Source organism: Taudactylus pleione, unplaced genomic scaffold (genome assembly GCF_031769625.1).
Source record: "Taudactylus pleione unplaced genomic scaffold, aTauple2 ptg000987l, whole genome shotgun sequence".
NCBI lineage: Eukaryota > Metazoa > Chordata > Amphibia > Anura > Myobatrachidae > Taudactylus > Taudactylus pleione.
Genome location: NW_028285388.1, coordinates 1,185,363 through 1,206,607, shown reverse-complemented (window position 1 = coordinate 1,206,607; position 21,245 = coordinate 1,185,363). Strand labels below are relative to the sequence as shown.

The window sequence follows — 21,245 nt, the reverse complement described above, 5'->3', positions numbered from 1 at the left end:
TATATATATATACCTGGTAATATACACTGTATGCGTGTCCTAAATTCACTTATACTGTATATGGGCTCCAGCGTAGTGACCATGAATGATTCTCTATATACCCTTAGATTTAGTTTATATGGGCTCCTGTTACACCACTTTCATGTCCCTGCGATAATATAAGGCTATATGCCAAATCCAGTACCCCTGGCTCCGAAGCCTATTGCCATCTTGCCTGGCACTGGAATGGTGCAGTGTAGATGGTGTTGGTGGCAGGTGAGCGGGCGCGGGGCACTACATTGCTGTATCTGCACAATAATCTGGCATGAAATGAGTTAATCCAGTCCCCGATTTGGTGCTATCTTTAATCTCAAATCACGCCCCCGCTCGCCCCACAGAGGGGCTGAAAGGGTGTAATTTGTGTGAGTCCTTTAGTTGTGAGATGTAGACCAGCATAGGTCCTGAGTGTATTTTTGCCAGGCAATTAATGAGAGATTGTTTAACTAGCAGCCGATGAGCACCTCTCACAATACACGAGCCAATCGTTCCATGCACAGAGGCGCGTGTCAGCCGCAGGAAGGTAAAATACCTGGCATACTGACTGCTAAAGGTTTGTTTCCTCTGCTGTGAAGCTGACAATCTAATTTAGTACCCTTTATATAGGATACAATGCTAGTGTAGGAAGGATGCAGTATTAGGTGACTGTGATTGCAGTGGGTTTTTTTTTGGAATCCAACTCCTTTGTTTAGACAAGAAACTGGTTATACCACTCAAACTATAAGGATTGTCACATCTCTGCAGTTACAGTTCTCTTGTCTCCAAAGATATCCTGAGACATCTTACTCTTCCCCTAGTACCTCCCCACCCCCAGTGCCCTCCATTCTAATCTCTTCTTACCGATTATCCAATCCCCCCCCTTCCCCTGACCTCCATTTTGTTTGCATCCCACTTATCAACCATTACCCCCCCCCTTCCGTGTTCATCCAGTACTCCTTCCAAGTGTCATCATCCTGGTCGCCTTTTACTCCTCATCCAGTATCCCCATCCTCCCCCAACTGTGTCCTCCATCTTGGTTATCAACCAGTAACCCCCGTTCCCCCCTCCATGTTCATCCAGTACTCCTCCTAAGTGTTGTCATCCTGGTCTCTGTTCACTCATCATCCAATACCACCACCCTCCCCCAACTGTGTCCTCCATCTTGGTACCATTCCCTCACTCTGTAACCTCCAGCCTGGTTTCCTCCATATTTTTCATCCAGTACCCTCAGTCATATCCTCCATCTTGGGCTCCTCCTACATCTAGCACCTCCCACCCTACTCCAGCTATTGGTCTCCTCCTACTTCACATCCAGTACACCCCTTCTGTGTCTTCCGTCCTGGTCCCCACCCCCCCTTCCCCAACTTTGACTCTATCAACCAGTCTCAATTCCCCCATACTGGTTTTCTCTCTGCCATTCTTATTTGTCCTCATTTCTCCTTGTCGTTCCATCTTGCAGTTCTTCCTTGGTCTCACGTTGTGTGTCCCTGCTGTCTCTCGTTTCCACTGCACACTTTGCCTCCTGTTTGTCTCCCATTTGCCCTGAGCTGGTAAGTGAATTGAAGCAGTGAAGGCTACTGAGCCCCCTCAGAGTGGTATTTCCATTAAGCAGAGTGTGGGTCTTTGAATTGGTGTGTGTGCCTAGATGACCCCACTGTGTCACTCTGACTCCTCAGCCCTCTAGGATAATTGGCATCTAGACAGCGGCTCCTGGACGTGGCCAGCATGCTACACTCTACTTCAAAGGCTCATGCATAGTTTGTAACAGACAAGAATTGATTTTCACAGAAGCGGTAGAAGGGCGGCTCTCCTGGGGGTCTTCCTTGTGCTTGTTAGTTGCATTACCTTGCAGGGAGAGAGTTACATACACTATATGTCTGGTGTTTGTGTCGTATGAATCTGTTTTTCATTCTGGTTGCAGAAAATCTCACTATAGTCATTTACCGCAGTGTACAATAAGGGGGCACGCCACTGATTCCCCCTGCCGCAGTGTACAATAAGGGGGCACGCCACTGATGCCATCTTCCGCAGTGTGCAGTAAGGGGGCACGCCACTGATGCCCCCTGCCGCAGTGTACAATAAGGGGGCACACCACTGATACCCCCTGCCGCAGTGTACAATAAGGGGGCATGCCACTGATGCCCCCTTCCGCAGTGTACAATATGGAGGCACACCACTGATGCCCCCTGCCGCAGTGTACAATATGGAGGCACGTCACTGATGCCATCTTCCGCAGTGTACAATAAGGGGGCACGCCACTGATGCCCCCTGCCGCACTGTACAATAAGGAGGCACGCCACTGATGCCCCCTGCCGCAGTGTACAATAAGGGGGCATGCCACTGATGCCCCCTGCCGCAGTGTACAATAAGGAGGCACGCCACTGATGCCCCCTGCCGCAGTGTACAATAAGGAGGCACGCCACTGATGCCATCTGCCTCAGTGTACAATATGGAGGCACGCCATTGATGCCCCCTGCCGCAGTGTACAATAAGGAGGCACGCCACTGATGCCATCTGCCTCAGTGTACAATAAGGAGGCACGCCACTGATGCCCCCTGCCTCAGTGTACAATAAGGAGGCACGCCACTGATGCCCCCTGCCTCAGTGTACAATAAGGAGGCACGCCACTGATGCCCCCTGCCTCAGTGTACAATAAGGAGGCACGCCACTGATGCCCCCTGCCTCAGTGTACAATAAGGAGGCACGCCACTGATGCCATCTGCCTCAGTGTACAATAAGGAGGCACGCCACTGATGCCATCTGCCTCAGTGTACAATAAGGAGGCACGCCACTGATGCCATCTGCCGCAGTGTACAATAAGGAGGCACGCCACTGATGCCATCTGCCTCAGTGTACAATAAGGAGGCACGCCACTGATGCCATCTGCCGCAGTGTACAATAAGGAGGCACGCCACTGATGCCATCTTCTGCAGTGTTCAATAAGGAGGCATGCCATTGATGCCCCCTGCCGCAGTGTACAATAAGGAGGCACACCACTGATGCCATCTTCTGCAGTGTACAATAAGGAGGCACGCCACTGATGCCCCCTGCCGCAGTGTACAATAAGGAGGCATGCCACTGATGCCCCCTGCCGCAGTGTACAATAAGGAGGCACGCCACTGATGCTCCCTGCCGCAGTGTTCAATAAGGAGGCACGTCACTGATGCCATCTTCTGCAGTGTACAGTAAGGGAGGCACGCCACTGATGCCCCCTGTCGCAGTGTACAATATGGAGGCACGCCACTGATGCCCCCTGCCGCAGTGTACAATAAGGGGGCACGCCACTGATGCCCCCTGCCGCAGTGTACAATAAGGGGGCACGCCACTGATGCCCCCTGCCGCAGTGTACAATATGGAGGCACACCACTGATGCCCCCTGCCGCAGTGTACAATATGGAGGTACGTCACTGATGCTATCTTCCGCAGTGTACAAAAAGGGGGCACGCCACTGATGCCCCCTGTCGCAGTGTACAATAAGGAGGCACGCCACTGATGCCCCCTGCCGCACTGTACAATAAGGAGGCATGCCACTGATGCCCCCTGCTGTAGTGTACAATATGGAGGCACGCCACTGATGCCCTCTGCTGTAGTATACAATATGGAGGCATGCCACTGATGCCCTCTTCTGCAATGTACAGTAAGGGAGGCATGCCAGTGATGCCCCCTGCTGCAGTGCGCCCTGAATGTGAGGCTAACATCTACTACCCACGGTCAGATAAAATGTTAGATTTTATCGATAACTATCCTATTGTTATCGTTAAAATCTTACAGTTTCTGGCCCCTGTAAACGACCATACGATGGTCGATACGCGGCCACGTATGGTCGTTATCGACCAACTGCCATAATCTGTGCAAGCAGGCAGACCAGTTCGATATCGACCAGGTTAGCCTGCTTACTACGTTCGCGGATTGGTATAGTCATTAAGGGGTTACTGCATGTGTTGGATAAACATCGTCTGATCGTTGCCATCGTACCGTGTGTACGCAGCATTAGACCATAAAGGAATACATTGCTGGTGATCTGAGATTATGCTGAAGAAACTGGATCCAATTCTATAATATGTACTGTTACTCGGGATTTTAGTGAGCATTAAAAAATATAATAATAATCTCAATACATAGGATTATATTGCAGTTGTTGGGGATCGTTCGGTTTCTCAGTCAGATATATATCCCAGGTATAAAATTATGTAAAATCTTAAACAAAAAAATAAACTTTCCTAATTACCATAAAGACCAAAATAAATGGAAAACCGTCATAATCCATTAAGTAAGTAATTTTTTTTTTTTTTTACTGAGACTACGGAGTACAGGGCTGGATTTCCTGATATTCCCGAATAAATTCTGTATCTAGATCTCTAAGTAGATGGAAAGTAAATTTTATAACTGATTGCCATTACACCACATCAGTACAAGTTCCATGGATCCCCGGCCCCCTGTCTCACCTGCTCCTGGTCTGATTGGCTGTGTTTGGGATAGTTGTGAGTGGGTTCCCGTCTTCAGTCCCTACAGATTTCTTTCCTGCACATGGTGCGCTGTAGAAGCCGTGAGACCCTCTGCCCAAGTGTACAGTGATCATGGGCTCGGTAACTTCCCCAGAGAAACTCCAGATATCCTAGTATTGATAATGTAGCACAAGGTCGGCTGACAGACGAGACTGAAATAGAACTGGGGAGGATTTGAGCCTTCTGCTGGCTCCGCCGTGGGGAGACCAGGGAACACATGTAGTGAATATTTAATGCCGGGATACGGCGAGACACAGCAGGCAGCGGATAATAGCTGGCGCTGGGGGGCCCTTACATACAGCATAATGCACACACGATAAACACATTTATTTAGGTAAATGGTGAAGGAGACATATATGATCATTTACCTACTGTCACTCTTTACATACAAGATCTTTACTTTACACAGACAGGGACTGTAATCCTTTGGCTGTAAATCCATGAGGTGCAGTAGCTTCTTACAAGCTGTAGGTGGTGATGGTGGGCGCATACAATAGCAATAATAGCAGACAGAGGGCCTGATTCAGACCCGGACGCTATTTGCGGATGCTCGTTCTTAAAAAGGGGCCGGATATTTAAATTGAGCGCTCGCTCTTTGCGGTGTGTTGACGCCTCTATGTCTGAGTGAGCGTCTGAAAAATGCGCTCGCTATTTTGTAAAGACGCCACTTTGCTGTTCGCATCACATGTCATCTCCGGTATTTATTAGATTAATCGGGTACATCGAAAGGCATCTGAACTGCTCAGAGGGCTTGTGGTAGGATTTTCTTACCGCAATCACTGCGAGCAGTTCAGGCTAAAAGACAACCAAGTGACGTGGTCGATGACGCTGCTTTACTAATTATGCACACCCATTAAACGATTTTTTGACCGTTTGGCACGCCTGCGTTCGGATCTCCACTCCCCCGTTTTCAAGCACCTTCCCCTGTTACCACCCACAAACGCTACATTCTGTCAATCAAATTAGCAGCCCCTCGCTGTTTTGCGAGCGCACGATTTCCGACCGCAATGACTGGTTTGCACATGCGCATTGCGAACCATACGCATGCGCAGTTGTGCGAACATCGCTCACAGCGAATGAGCGTCCGCTTACGAGCGGCTCTGAATCAGGCCCAGAGTGGATACCTTTATAATGGGCAGCTGTTAGTTACTTTTAAGGCTACAAACACTGAAACGGTTTAAAAAGTGTCCACACAATAAGTCTGACTGACTGACTGGTATCTGTACAGACAACTGGCTGCGGATTAGCCTGCTCCCCTCCCCGCCAGTATAGCAGAGGGCCTGATTCAGCATGTCGCTATTTTGCTTATACATACGCAACTGCGTTATTAATATCAGCGGTGATATGTAAATGTGTGCATTGGGATCGCAGCCTGACATAAGGACACCCACTTCCCCTTACTCACATCCGTACACTTGGCCAACATAGCGAAGCAATCGGTAACATCGGACCCAGACGCACAGTTAAGGAAGCCCAGACCTCACTCAGGAATTGCTAGCGTCTGGTATTGCAGTGGATAATTTAAGCACGTCCCTGTAACGGCGTTGAAACGCACTGACACGCCTGCGTTCACCCGACCACCCCCCGTCACCACCCACAAATGGCGCTTCCTGTCACTCACTCTGTCACAGGGTTGGGAAGAAAACAGGTTAAAAAAATTAATTAAAAAAGAAACCCTGGTCTTTTGGTTTAAACAGTTTTTTTTTTGCATTAATAATGAAATGAATAAAATAATGAATCTTGCGATGTATAAGAAACCTTGATCGATCACGTTTTAATGCTCTCTAACATTAACAAACCAAAGTTATTAGGGTTTGATATGATTTATTTGACATCTTTCAATAAAACCAGTTTTAGAGTAAACCTAATGGGATGCAATCGGGAAGCCAGCTGACTTAAGCCCGACAGCCGGCTTCCCATTCCCAACTGCTTTATCCCGGCGAGGGTTAAATGACAGGCATCTAATTCTAGACACCTGTCATTTTACCGATGCTAGGAGACCGGCGCCCGGCAACCCGATCGAAGGGATGCCGGGCGCCACGAACGGACAGCCGCGGTTTAGGTTTAGGGCTCCCGGGGGGGACTTAGGGTTAGGCATCCCCCCGTGAGGATTAGGCTAGGGGGAGGGAGGGTTAGTGTTAGGCACCCCTGGGGGGAGGGTTAGGGTTAGGCACCCCCCCAGGTGACCTGGGTTTAGGCAGCGGGGAAGGGGGGGGGGTTAGGTTTAGGCACAGGGGGGAGGTTAGGGTTAGGCACCCCTAAGGAGGGTTAGGGCAGTTAGGTTAGTAGATACTTACCTGAGAATGATCGGGATTTCCAGCGCTGTCGGGCTGCCGCGATCTCTGTTTTTGTCTGCCTGACGCTGCCGGGATTCAAACTCCCGGCCATGCGGCCGCCGGGATTTCATACCGCTTCCAACATAATTTAGAACCTGCAAAAGCACTTTTCAGAGAAACACACAAACTCAGAAAAAGGAGATAAGTATTAGACCTGGAAATGTCACTGACATTAAACATTTTGAATAAAAACACTAGTTTAGAGGCCTTTTCAGTTCCCCGTCTGTTTCAAAGCTTTGAATGAACTAAACTGAAAGAAGAAAAAATTCTTTCTACCCCAGCGGAGGATGCTGAGCAGTCAGAAGTTGTTCAATAATGGGAAATACATTGGGGTAAACTTTTTTTTTTTTTTTGCTCATCCACCATTCATAAGATGATACTTGTGACACCACAGAGACTAATAGTGCGTACACACTGAACGATATAAACGATAACGATATCGATCATATCATTATCGTTCATATTGTGTATTTTTTGGTGCCTCCAACCCACCAATGACCTGCGACGTTGACAATCGTCCCGTGTGTATGCACCATTAGTCTTTCTTTCTAGCACTCCTCTCAATAAGACTGAAGGTTTTGAATTGAAATACAAAGATAACCATGGAGATTACACCATGAGAAGTGTCTCTGTGTATTGCCTATTTTATGTGTTGGTGTTTACTCTTTAAGATTGAGAATGTTAGCTGTGGATTATTTTCCTGCCCTATGGGATTAATGGGGGAGAAGTTTTAGCTTGATGCAAGGCAGGCCTCTCTTATCTGGTTCATCCTCCCTGTATCTTTGTAGTGTGTGTGTGATTTACTGCATTGGTTCAGCTTACTCAGATACAGACCACAAGCAACAAGAATGTGGAATACCAGTCACAACGTTGTGCCTGTAGTCACAGCATAATAAAAAAAAAAAAGAGTGTTTTTAAAAAAACAAACAAAAACATTTGGTTTAAACCAGCCAACCCTGCTCTGTCATAAGTCTGCGTAGCCTCTGCCTATGCCGTTCCGACCGCAGCGTCTGACTTGTGCGTTGCAATGCATACACAGTGCGAATTAATCAACTGATTGCATTCGTATACGTAACTGCGTTCCTCGCTGAATCAGGCCCGAGTCACTTGCGTTTTTGCACCCACCTATTTACCAAGTATACTTCAGGAGGGGAGGGGGCCGTGATGGACCAGAGGGAGTTTTATTGTGCGGCAGTCGCCCTTCTTCATTTATTTGTTCTTATTTTGTACTAGTGTATTTATTTGGCGGTAGGTTCCGTATGTATAGTTTATTATCCTGCTGCATGATGTCAGACCTTTCTTACTGTATGTGACCAATGACTGTACGTATTTCCTGATGATATGGTCACTATGAGGGAGATGTAACAAGCCTCTCATAGAGATGAAGTGGAGAAGTTGCTCATAGCAACCAACCCGCGTCTGTCTCTTTATACACGATGCTAGATAAATGGCAGCTAGAAGCTGATTTGGTTGCTTTGGGCACTGACTCTCATCTGCTCGTTGTCTATGTTGGGGCCTTGGCTGCCGATTATTTTGTTGCCAATGTTTTTGTTTCTCTTTATTTTTTATTCTTTACTGATTTTCAATAAAGTGCCCAGAAATAGTCCTAGTTATTGTTTTCGGCAGATATCGGTGCCTGTTCCGGTGATGGCTGTAGACGCTTCCGCTTTTGTACTTATTGTCTTTCGGGTAACACAAGAGGAATCGGCAAGAAAACGCATTGGACAAAACTAAGCGCCAACGGATAAATGCTGAGGGACCTGGTCCTGGCCTCCTATATACACGTTATGTGCACCTGGTCCTGGCCTCCTATATACACGTTATGTGCACCTGGTCCTGGCCTCCTATATACACGTTATGTGCACCTGGTCCTGGCCTCCTATATACACGTTATGTGCACCTGGTCCTGGCCTTCTATATACACGTTATGTGCACCTGGTCCTGGCCTTCTATATACACGTTATGTGCACCTGGTCCTGGCCTTCTATATACACGTTATGTGCACCTGGTCCTGGCCTCCTATATACACGTTATGTGCACCTGGTCCTGGCCTCCTATATACACGTTATGGGCACCTGGTCCTGGCCTCCTATATACGTTATGTGCACCTGGTCCTGGCCTTCTATATACACGTTATGTGCACCTGGTCCTGGCCTCCTATATACACGTTATGTGCACCTGGTCCTGGCCTTCTATATACACGTTATGTGCACCTGGTCCTGGCCTCCTATATACACGTTATGTGCACCTGGTCCTGGCCTTCTATATACACGTTATGTGCACCTGGTCCTGGCCTCCTATATACACGTTATGTGCACCTGGTCCTGGCCTCCTATATACACGTTATGGGCACCTGGTCCTGGCCTCCTATATACGTTATGTGCACCTGGTCCTGGCCTCCTATATACACGTTATGTGCACCTGGTCCTGGCCTCCTATATACGTTATGTGCATCTGGTCCTGGCCTCCTATATACGTTATGTGCACCTGGTCCTGGCCTCCTATATACACGTTATGTGCACCTGGTCCTGGCCTCCTATATACACGTTATGTGCACCTGGTCCTGGCCTCCTATATACATGTTATGTGCACCTGGTCCTGGCCTCCTATATACACGTTATGTGCACCTGGTCCTGGCCTTCTATATACACGTTATGTGCACCTGGTCCTGGCCTCCTATATACACGTTATGTGCACCTGGTCCTGGCCTCCTATATACACGTTATGGGCACCTGGTCCTGGCCTCCTATATACGTTATGGGCACCTGGTCCTGGCCTCCTATATATACGTTATGTGCACCTGGTCCTGGCCTCCTATATACACGTTATGTGCACCTGGTCCTGGCCTCCTATATACACGTTATGTGCACCTGGTCCTGGCCTCCTATATACACGTTATGTGCACCTGGTCCTGGCCTCCTATATACACGTTACGTGCACCTGGTCCTGGCCTTCTATATACACGTTATGTGCACCTGGTCCTGGCCTCCTATATACACGTTATGTGCACCTGGTCCTGGCCTCCTATATACACGTTATGGGCACCTGGTCCTGGCCTCCTATATACGTTATGTGCACCTGGTCCTGGCCTCCTATATACACGTTATGTGCACCTGGTCCTGGCCTCCTATATACACGTTATGTGCACCTGGTCCTGGCCTCCTATATACGTTATGTGCACCTGGTCCTGGCCTCCTATATACACGTTATGTGCACCTGGTCCTGGCCTCCTATATACACGTTATGTGCACCTGGTCCTGGCCTCCTATATACACGTTACGTGCACCTGGTCCTGGCCTCCTATATACGTTGGTTGCAGTTGGTCCCTAAGTCGGATTGTTTTTGTAATAGTCACTGTGACTAGACCATTGCCAGCTCTGTGTACCAGTTGGGTTAAACCGATCAGTGTTTGCGTCATCCTGCATTAATACAGCAGACCCAGGGGAGGGGGCTGCCTTATGTTCAATAAATTATAAATAACTCTGAATAATTTTTGGTTTGTACACAGACGTCTGCGTTTCTGCTCTGATACCACAGTAGGAGCCCCTGGGTGCTGGCGGAGGGGATAGCCGGTTATGTTACATCTTTACACAGGGACTGGAGCGATTGGCTGTGAGCAAGTCTCCTCTGGATTTAATATTCATATTTATCTTTGTTATAAATCGTTGCCCTGAGAAATGTTTGCAATTAAACTGTCTGGGGATTTGTAATTGGGCAAGAACAGTAATGAGAGCAGCTTGTCGTATTGGGCAGATCCTGTAGGTCCCAGAAAGCGCTGACACTCGCCCTGCGCCATTTAGGACATCCACCTTGCTCAGACGTAATACCAGCAGCTGTCTCCTCTCATATACGCTGCATAATGCAGTTTTATCTTGCGCTGATAATAAGCTCGGGGAGCTTTTGAAGCTTTCTGCCCTTCTGTTCCACGGGAGGTTTCTATCGCTCCAGCCCATACCCCCTCCTACAACCCTGAAGCTTTTCTTGAGGTCCTGCTTGCTCCATGGGAGCTCCCCTAAAGGGCATTGATAGACGCGTCACTATACGAATGTATCGTGTCCGTCCATACAGAACTAGTGACATCACTGAGGTTTGTGCGCTCCGCGACGCAAAAACCAGTGTCTATGGCACGATATACCATCCAGTGTAGAACGCAGGTTACGCGCTAATAATGATCACTTTGCGGATTTGGCATTTCCCTTTGAATGTGCAGATTGCAGTGGTGTGGCTTTTGGAATGGACGGGTAGGATGCCAGTGCTTGGGATCCTGGCATCCCGACAGGGTTAGAATACCGACACTTGTCAGTCAGTATTCTAACTTTCCCCGATGCCTGACCCTAACACCCCCCGCACCCACCCTCTGGTGCCTAACCCTAACCTCCCCCAACCCCGCTACTTACCTTCGGGATTCAGGCAGCCGGGATTATGAGAAGTGTCAGGATTCCGGCACTGGAATTCTAAGCGCCGGAATCCCTGTGGTTGGGGTATTGACCGCATCCCTCTGGAAGTGCCAAGTGACAGGCCTACTCTCGGATGATTTGTAGTATGAATCCTGTGAGAGCAGCCATTAGTGAAATACGCAGGAGGAGGTTCTGCCATCTCCATGCACCCGTCCAGTGCCTACTGGTATCCAGATAGAAGATAGACAATGAAAAGGACAACAGTCAATACGTCAACACCAGATGGACAACATGCAATAGGTCGACTGAAAAAAGGTTGACTGTGCAGAAGGTCGACCCACAAATGGTTGACACAAAAATGTTAGACACATTTTTGTTATGGATTGTCAATATTTTTAAGTTTAGGGTTAGGCACTTGGATTAGGCTGCCGGAGGGGACGGTTAGGGTTAGGCACTTGGGGGAGGGTTAGGCTGCCGGGGGGGACGGTTAGGGTTAGACACTTGGGGGAGGGTTAGGCTGCCGGAGGGGACGGTTAGGGTTAGGCACTTGGATTAGGCTGCCGGAGGGGACGGTTAGGGTTAGGCACTTGGGGGAGGGTTAGGCTGCCGGAGGGGACGGGGAGGGTTAGGCACTTGGGGGAGGGTTAGGCTGCCGGAGGGGACGGGGAGGGTTAGGCACTTGGGGGAGGGTTAGGCACTTTGGGGAGGGTTAGTTAGGTCTATGCACTAGGGGGAAGTTTAGGGTTAAATAAATAACTGATGACAATTTTTTTGTGTTGACCATTTGAACGCGTCGACCTTTTGCATGTTGGTCATTTGGTGACTGTCGACCTTTACATTGTTGATCTTTTATACCACACTCCTGCCCAGTATCACCCTTGGCAATATGAGAAGGTACACTGGCAGCTGCCCCCTGTGTATGTACCCTCAGGGAATGGCACCAGCTGACTTACAGGGTGGATAGATCCAAGTGGCTGTGTAATGCTCTTTTGATGTGAAAGTATTAGCGTGGGGAATGGGCTGTGAGCTCCGCACGTGCCCAGGTCTCCTGGGGACAGAGAGTAGGGTATCGGCTGAACTATGACTGAGTAATTACCAGGGCAGTGCCCACAATCGGGCAGTCTGCAGGCTGTGTAGTGTGTGGAAAGCTGAGGTCCCGCACACAACACTTGACATAGGGCCTGATTCAGAGCTGGACGCAATTAGCGCTCGCTCGTCCAGAAAATAAGGGCTATTCAAATCAACCGTTCGGTCTTTTCGGTCTGTTCACGCCTCTAGGTCTGAACGAGCGAACCAAACTTGCGGTCGTTTTTTTAAAAAATACGCCCCCTGGCCGCTCGCAGCCTACGTCATGTCCGCTATTTATTAGATTAATCGAGTACATCGACCAGGGTATGAACTGCTCGTTATTCTTGGGGTTGGTTTTTCCTACCACAATTTTGCGAGCAGTTCTGGCTATAAAACAACCAAGTGACGTTGTCAATGACGCTGCTGTTTTAATTATGCACACCCTTAAAACGCCCGTTTTGACCTTTAAGCACGCCTGCGATCGGATCTCCACTCCCCGTTTTCAAGCACCTTCCCCCGTTACCACCCACATACGCCTCTTTCTGTCACTCAAATTATCAGGCATTCGCTATTTTGCGAGCACATGAATTTCGACCGCACTGACTGGTTCGCGCATGCGCATAACGATCCGTACGCATGCGCAGTTGGGCAAACATCGCTCGGAGCGAACGTGCGGCCACTTACGAGTGGCTTTGAATCAGGCCCATAGTCAGGATGAGAACTAACAGTATCCAAGATACTTTTATACAGAATACTCTCCTTGTTCGGATTCATCTCCTGGGAAGGATTTATATGCCGCTACAGTAAAACATGACCCGTGATCGGTGCCAGTGAGGATGGTGAAAATAAAAGAAATTAATGAAGATTTTGTGTGTCCTCTGCAGAGTTGGCATAAAAAGAGAATTAACTCTTACATAACTGTCGGCAGATACCTGCAGTTCCGTCTATGTACAGTATGGGCAAACCGTGCATTCAGGATCGGTCTATAAGCCATATATACAACGTGTGTAGTGCCGTGTCAGCCTTATTGGACATTATCAGTGTCAGGTTTCCATCACTGGTTATTACAGGAGCGGTCTATAAGCCATATATACAACGTGCGTAGTGCGGTGTCAGCCTTATTGGGCATTATCAGCGCCAGTTTCCATCACTGGTTATTACAGGATCGGTCTATAAGCCATATATACAACGTGCGTAGTGCGGTGTTAGCCTTATTGGGCATTATCAGCGCCAGTTTCCATCACTGGTTATTACAGGAGCGGTCTATAAGCCATATATACAACGTGCGTAGTGCGGTGTCAGCCTTATTGGGCATTATCAGCGCCAGTTTTCATCACTGGTTATTACAGGAGCGGTCTATAAGCCATATATACAACGTGCGTAGTGCGGTGTCAGCCTTATTGGGCATTATCAGCGCCAGTTTCCATCACTGGTTATTACAGGATCGGTCTATAAGCCATATATACAACGTGCGTAGTGCGGTGTCAGCCTTATTGGGCATTATCAGCGCCAGTTTCCATCACTGGTTATTACAGGAACGGTCTATAAGCCATATATACAACGTGCGTAGTGCGGTGTTAGCCTTATTGGGCATTATCAGTGTCAGGTTTCCATCACTGGTTATTACGGGAGCGGTCTATAAGCCATATATACAACGTGCGTAGTGCGGTGTTAGCCTTATTGGGCATTATCAGCGCCAGTTTCCATCACTGGTTATTACAGGATCGGTCTATAAGCCATATATACAACGTGCGTAGTGCGGTGTCAGCCTTATTGGGCATTATCAGCGCCAGTTTCCATCACTGGTTATTACAGGATCGGTCTATAAGCCATATATACAACGTGCGTAGTGCGGTTTCAGCCTTATTGGGCATTATCAGCGCCAGTTTCCATCACTGGTTATTACAGTGCAGGACTATGCGAAAAAAAATTTTTGGTTACATTTATTGGGGCCCAAAACCTAAATGACAGATCTTGAAACTGTCCCTATTTTTAACCCCTGTCTCTTTTCCTTTGTAACTATGTGTGATTTTATAGATCTGTACAGTATGACAAATCAGTAAAGGGTCTGGTGTGGCTTATTTTATAAAGACAATTATACATAACGTGAATGGGTGCTACTAAGACGCCGCTCATAAAACATTTTTGGCGCGTTGGCTGCCAGGCTCCTGGGATTGTCGCGTATCTGTGACCGTGTAGATTTGGGGGTGTAGATATGTCCTCGCACATCTTTGCTGCAGTCGCGCCAAACTGACCCTCTCAGCGCGCCAGGTCCCGTGTGACTTTGCTAGCGTCGAGCGTATTCTTTGCATCTTTTTATTGGTCGAAAATGTGTTACATGTCGAAGTTGCGATGCGACTAGGACGCACCGGAAGGCGGTGCTGATCTGACATGTAACATGTATTCTGTGTGCGACTGCATCTCTGGATCAGCATGCCAAGTGCTACAATGTGGCGGCCGCAGCTTTATTCCACGACCATTTCCGTATACAGACTCGGGTGCACACAGATATACAAGTGTCGCATATCAGACTAAGCGGCAGTCTGCTGGTGCGTCCTAGTCACATCGTATTGCGACTTAGATGTATTTTCGGCAGAAAGACCCCCCGATGCTAGCAGTGTAGCACTGGACCTGGCGGCTCACTCATGCCAGGCATGTCTCGCTGCGTGGCGTATTGCGGACACATCGGTATATAGTAGCAGTGTTTGCTGGAAAAGGCAGCTTACACGCTCTGCAGGATGTACCCCATTGACGGCTGCGTCTTAAGGAAGGGTCTGTAATATTTCTGCCACTGACCGGTGATGAACATGAGAAATGAGAGTTATCGGTGTGCGGATGCCTTCAGCCTTCCAGGGTTCATCCGCTCATAACCTGTCAATACTATACGGGGCAATTTATCAACCTGTTCCAGAGGCAGCAGAGGATTTATCACCCAGACGCTGCTATTGATGCGTGGCGTCCATCCCTGGGACTACGGCTTCCCGTGGGTTTTTACCTGGTGACCCTCCCTGCACACACTCCGAGTATATATGTGACCCGTAACCATACAGACTTCAGATACCCATCTCTCTGTTGAACAGATTTGGCATTGTGTATAGGTGGCACCATGCAGCAAGGGGCTCGCTGATTTCCTGTGTTGCAGTCAAGGTAGAAATTGAAATTGATTAACCCAAAAGTGCCTAATTACAGACAGATTCATCATGATCTCCTGACAAGCTGCACTAGGGTCCTGCCAGGGCCTGTGCTTAATGAGAAATGGATTGCTGCCAGACATTGTACAAGGACTGAGAATTGATTGAGCCGTATCTAGGGGCCCAGAAGTTATTTCATACGTGTACTGTAGTCTCCTGCTCTGTGCATGACAAGATGGAGTCAGTTCCTGGCGCACAGCGCGGTCTGATGGGCGCTATCCACATGTCTGTACACTGGTTTTTACATCAAAATGGTTCACGACACATATCCTTCTTCATGGAAGCGTTACAGGCTAAACCTGAGCGTCCGCTGGCTTCCTGCCCACCCCTTCCACCCCGTACTTTCCTTAATAACTCGATCTTGTGTCGAACAAAGATATTTTACAGCAAGTTTATTTGTTTTTAATTGTTTATTTTACTGCATAATTGCTGAGTGCTTACAAAACGCTATTGTGGGAATAGGAATTAATTTCACCCCTAACCGTTACGTTTTACGTTTGTTTTGGTGGAAGTTGGCGCTTCCTTCTGCATAAGCAAAGCTTGGATTTATTAAAGTTTGATGGTGATGGGCTGTCAGGAGTTGTCACTGGCAGAGCGAGGTGAGGGGACCCCGGGGACGGTCAGTGCAGAGTTGGATTTTTCCGACTCTCATTCTCTGCTTAACCTGTCTGAGCTTTTCTCTTATATAGTGTCTGCATGTGCTGTATAGGGAAATGGCACTGTCTGCTTCCTGTGTACAGGTGCCTGGAACGCCTGACTTATATCGTACCTTGATAGCAACCAAAACATTCTGATTGCATCCCCGGTCTCTACTCCCCCCCACATTCTCTCTTCCTCATGCTATTGATACTCCTGCCTCTGGCCTCTGCTCTTCTAGTGAGGCTGCCCTAGCACTCCAGAGCAAATGGCTAGGGAAGGGCTTTAAAAGCCTCTTGTAGGATGCATCCTCCAGAATGACTGACTGATCTTTTAGTGCGTGGGTGGTTTGATAGGCGCAGATCACAAGGCTGACAAATTTCGGGTAATCATGTGTAATCCACCTCTAATTCCCCAGGTATTTTTCCTCACTCTCAAGAACAGAATTGCTTTCATGCGGAGAGACAGGCGTTGCAGGTCTTCTGTCCTAGTCACTCTCTTCTCGGTCCGGCGGTTGTGTATCCTCGTTCGTCTTCCAGCATTCTTTACCCTGCAAAGCGCCTGGCTGCGTATGAGGGGGGAGGTGGCGATCGCGGCTTTTCTGTTTTCTCATATCATTATCCAAGGATGACGTTGAGCAGGTGAGGTAAACAAATTCGCCAAGCAAAATGACAAGGTTTAACGCTCCCGGAGAACGAGATGCTGCATTGGATCCTCTTACCGGCGTCTGAGACTGTGGCGATAAGTTCCTGTATGGACTGTGGGCACTAAAAGTGCACTATAGACGTTAAATAATGTTCAACCAATGGTGGGCATGTGAGAAAAAAGAATAAATCCAAAGCTTAATCTCACAGGACAATGGGTCTGGATGATGACGTGTTTGGTGTAGAGCTGTAGGACAGCAGTAGCTTATGTAGGTTGGAACGTACAATACTCCTCTGCAGTGGCGTAACTAGGGTATTTGGAGCCCAGAGTAAATGTAAAAATGGAACCCCCCCCCTATGCGCGCGCCTTCAGCGCTTGTGGCGAAAAATGGGTGTGGTCAAAAGTGGCGTGGCCACTTAAAAATAGGGCATGTCAACATGACACATACCCCTTTCTCGTCACTCTGAACATTCCTTTCCATTCCATATGCACCTTAAACCCAGTAATGCCCCTTATACAGTGCCCCCAGTAGTGGTCCCTCTTATGCAGGCCCCCAGTAGTGCCCCTTATACAGTACTCCCAGTATGCAATGTCCCCAGTAGTGGTCCCTCTTATGCAGTGCCCCATGTAGTCCACTACTGGGGGCACTGCATATGGCGGACCACTGCATAGGGCGGACCGATGGTTTCACAGTCTTGCTAAGGATTACGGATGTGTGTAAGATCAGGTGGGCGTCCTTGTGTTGTGCTGCGACAGGATAGCGATTGCAGTGAGACTGCGTGCGTTATCGCAGTTGAATCAGGCAGAGTTGACTAGAATTAATTATGTTACTTTAATTTACCCCATGTAGTGGTCCACATGGGGCACTGTATAAGGGGGATTACTACATCCGTAATACTTAGCAAGACTGTGAAACCATTGGTCCGCCCTATGCAGTGCCCCCAGTAGTAGTCCCCCCTATCCAGTGCCCCCAGTGCAGTGTCCCTTGTGCCTCCAGTAGTAAGCCCCTTATATAGTGCCCCCCAGTAGAAGACCCCCCTATGCAGTGCTCCTTATATAGTGCTCCCAGTAGCGGTCCCCCCCTTCCCCCCTATGCAGTGCCCCCAGTAATGGTCCCCGATGGAGTGTCCCCAGTAGTGGTCTTCCCCCAGTGGTGCCTCCTGTAGTAGTCCCCCCTCCATTAGTGCCCCCAGTGTAGGTCCCCTCCATTAGTGCCCCCAGTGTAGGTCCCCTCCATTAGTGCCCCCAGTATTAGTGTCCCATTATAGAACCCCCCCCCCTGACAAATACACACTGAAAATAAAACAATAAATAAAAGAAAAATACTTACCTGAATCCACGCTACAGTTCCCGCCGTCCTCCGCACATCAGTCCTCAGGGCTGGCGCTCTGCATTATGGGAGAGACGTCTTGACATCTCTCCCATGACACACTGCAGGAGCTGGAAGGGAGCCGGCTCTTACAGTGGGCGCTGCGGCAGTCAATGAGAGTCTGTCTGACTCTCATTGGCTGCTGTTTAACACAGACATCGTCAACACGCTGGCGGCGATGTGTGTGTTAGAATGCACAGCATGAGCCCGCCTGCCACCCTCCTCCTGGCACTATTGGGCAAGCTCTCAGGGAGAGGGAAGGGGCTCAGCTGTGCAGCACAGGACCGGCGCTGGGAAGCCTAGCGCCGGTCCTGTGTAAATGTGTAGTGCTGACCGCACTTACTCGGTCGGCACTACACTGGCTAACTAGGGCGGCCGGTACCGTGGCCGACGGCGCCGCCGGTCCCGCGGCACGTGCCCCGCTCGCCATGCCCTAGTTACGCCACTGCTCCTCTGCACTGTAGAGAAATAATGAAGGGATGTTACGTCTTGCCATTGTGACCATTGTCCTGTCATCTTCCCATTGCGGTACTGTGGTAAACAAACCGGATTACACTAGCACTATTGGGCAGGACATACTGAAATACATCTTTGGGTCTTGTGAGAGCCTCTTCATAACTTTCAAACTACTTCCCCTCAATGAGCGATGGAAGTTTGAGGGATGTGGTGCCCTGAGGAAGGGGGCCAAGGTGAAAGTGTCACGAAATGTTTCCCCCTAGAGCGCGACGCTGGCTTCTTGTGCTGTCCCCACTTTTCTTTTCCATGGTGGTGGCGCATCCCCCCAGAACATGTATTCTGCAGTTATATGACCGCCTGCATCAGATTCCAATTGTAGCAGCCTCTTTAAACTGTGCTCCAGCTGCTGCAAGCTGACAGAGTATTAGGTGTCATTGCTTAGTCTCCAGTGCTCCTGTGAACCTGCTATTGACCCGGATTGTATACTATACTATTACTTTGCCTGCTGAATTTCTGATTTCATTGTAACCTCCTGCTTATGGCTTTGGCCACCTATTTTAGACTATTTTCCTGACATCTATATCTTTTTGTTTCCCAGAGCTGGGTTTGCTGACTTTTTTGCACCAGTTTGTTACACTTGGTATCTGTATAAGGAGCTGCCACCTGCATGGCAGTCACAGCAAAGTCCAAACTTCCTCTGTCCGGATTACTGCATATCTTACATCAGAATCCAATATTGTGAACGCACACGGGGCGATCAGACAACGATCAGATGTTGTTGTGTGATAGTCGTGCATGTGCTGAATGTTCGATATCGAACATCCAGCAACATGCACCAACCCCCTAACGACTTAACAATCCTGCGATCGACGATCGCGGGTCCCTAGAACAAACGGGCTAACCTGGTCGATATCGACCATCCGTGCCCGCGCATCGACCATCGTTTGGTCGTTAGAGGGGTTGGGAAAAAAAGAACGATATAAACAATCACGCATATATATCGTTCTTTTAAGTTGGTTCGTGTGTATGCATCAATAGAGATGACGACCGTGTAGAGGCAGAAGGCGGAGATAATGGTACAATAAAGCAGTCGTTATACAGGAACTGAATGTGTTGGGAGCCCTGGCTACTGTACAAACCTCCCCAAATCCTTCCTCTCTATTGTGATAGAAGCAGGGTCATGTAGCATGATGCTGTGTTCGCTGGATCCCAGATGTCTTCTGATTCTTATCTACAAGAGTTGTTAGATTGGTCCCTGAGCAGCAGTAACCAGCGCAGCAGCTGAGGATGAAACCGGAACATTTACACTAAAATTATTAGATGTATTCAGGGTCTTACTATGTTACTATTAGGACTTGGCAGAGGGACTCTTTAACCCCCTTTAGTAAGAAAGTAGTTGGAGCAAAGAGCCCCTGTGAATGGGTTGCAAAGGGTAACTATGGGATTCCTCATACATCCTTCTCCAGAGCTTTGAAAACCACTATAATAATAATCCTTTAAATTAAAGTAACATAATTAATTCTAGTCAACTCTGTCTGATTCAACTGCAGTAACGCACGCAGTCTCACTGCGATGATATGCTAATCCATTGCGATCGCTATGCCCTCGCAGCACAACATAAGGACGCCCACCTGATCTTACAAACAACCGTAATACTTAGCAAGACTGCAAAACCATCGGTAACATGGAGTACCATCACATCCTCACACACACACAGGCTCTGACCTTACTCAGGAATTACTAACCTCATCACACGCAGTGATTACACAAGACTGAGAGACCATCAGTAACATGGAGTACCATCACATCCTCACACACACTTACACAGCTCTGACCTTACTCCGGTATTACTAACCTCATCACATGCAGTGACTACACAAGACTGAGATACCATCAGTAACATGGAGTACCATCACATCCTCACACACACTTACACAGGCTCTGACCTTACTCAGGAATTACTAACCTCATCACACGCAGTGATTACACAAGACTGAGAGACCATCAGTAACATGGAGTACCATCACATCCTCACACACACTTACACAGCTCTGACCTTACTCGTGTAATTACTGCGTGTGATGAGGTTAGTAATTCCTGAGTAAGGTCAGAGGATGTGTGCATGTCCTGTACTGAGCGTGCACTATGCTGTCAGGTGGGGTAAGTAATGCAATGACTGGGCAGGGATGTGTGCATGTGCTGTACTGAGCGTGCACTATGCTGTCAGGTGGGGTAAGGAATGCAATGACTGGGCAGGGATGTGTGCATGTGCTGTACTGAGCCTGCACTATGCTGTCAGGTGCGGTAAGGAATGCAATGACTGGGCAGGGATGTGTGCATGGACTGTTGTATTGTAGTATGCATTATTAATGTATGTTTTGTTCTTCTACGCAGGAGCAGGGCAAAGTTGGTGTCACCTTTAACATCGGGTTAATGGACATCTCCATTCGGGAAGACAGTACCCCGGTTAATGATGGCATATACCACGTGGTGAAGTACACCCGAAATGGTGGAAATGCAACTTTACAAGTGGACAACTGGCCAGTCAACGAGTACTACCCAGGAGGTAACCACACTACATTAGCGCTTCCTGTAGCACTGCTCAGTGTAGAGATTTGTGACCATTC

At 48.5% G+C, this 21,245-nt stretch overlaps 1 protein-coding gene across 30 annotated transcripts in view; it reads left to right on the top strand.

Moving 5' to 3' along the window:
• Positions 1-21,245, top strand: part of NRXN3 (neurexin 3) — a 637,781-nt gene that overhangs the window by 554,030 nt on the left and 62,506 nt on the right. For all 30 annotated transcript variants that reach the window (XR_015874809.1, XR_015874808.1, XR_015874807.1 and 27 more), the window contains one exon: positions 21,013-21,184. Coding sequence is in view for 27 of the 30 variants with exons in the window: in XM_088460858.1 (XP_088316984.1) it covers positions 21,013-21,184 (172 nt within the window). In the remaining 3 variants the exon portion in view is untranslated. The remainder of the gene's footprint in view (positions 1-21,012; positions 21,185-21,245) is intronic.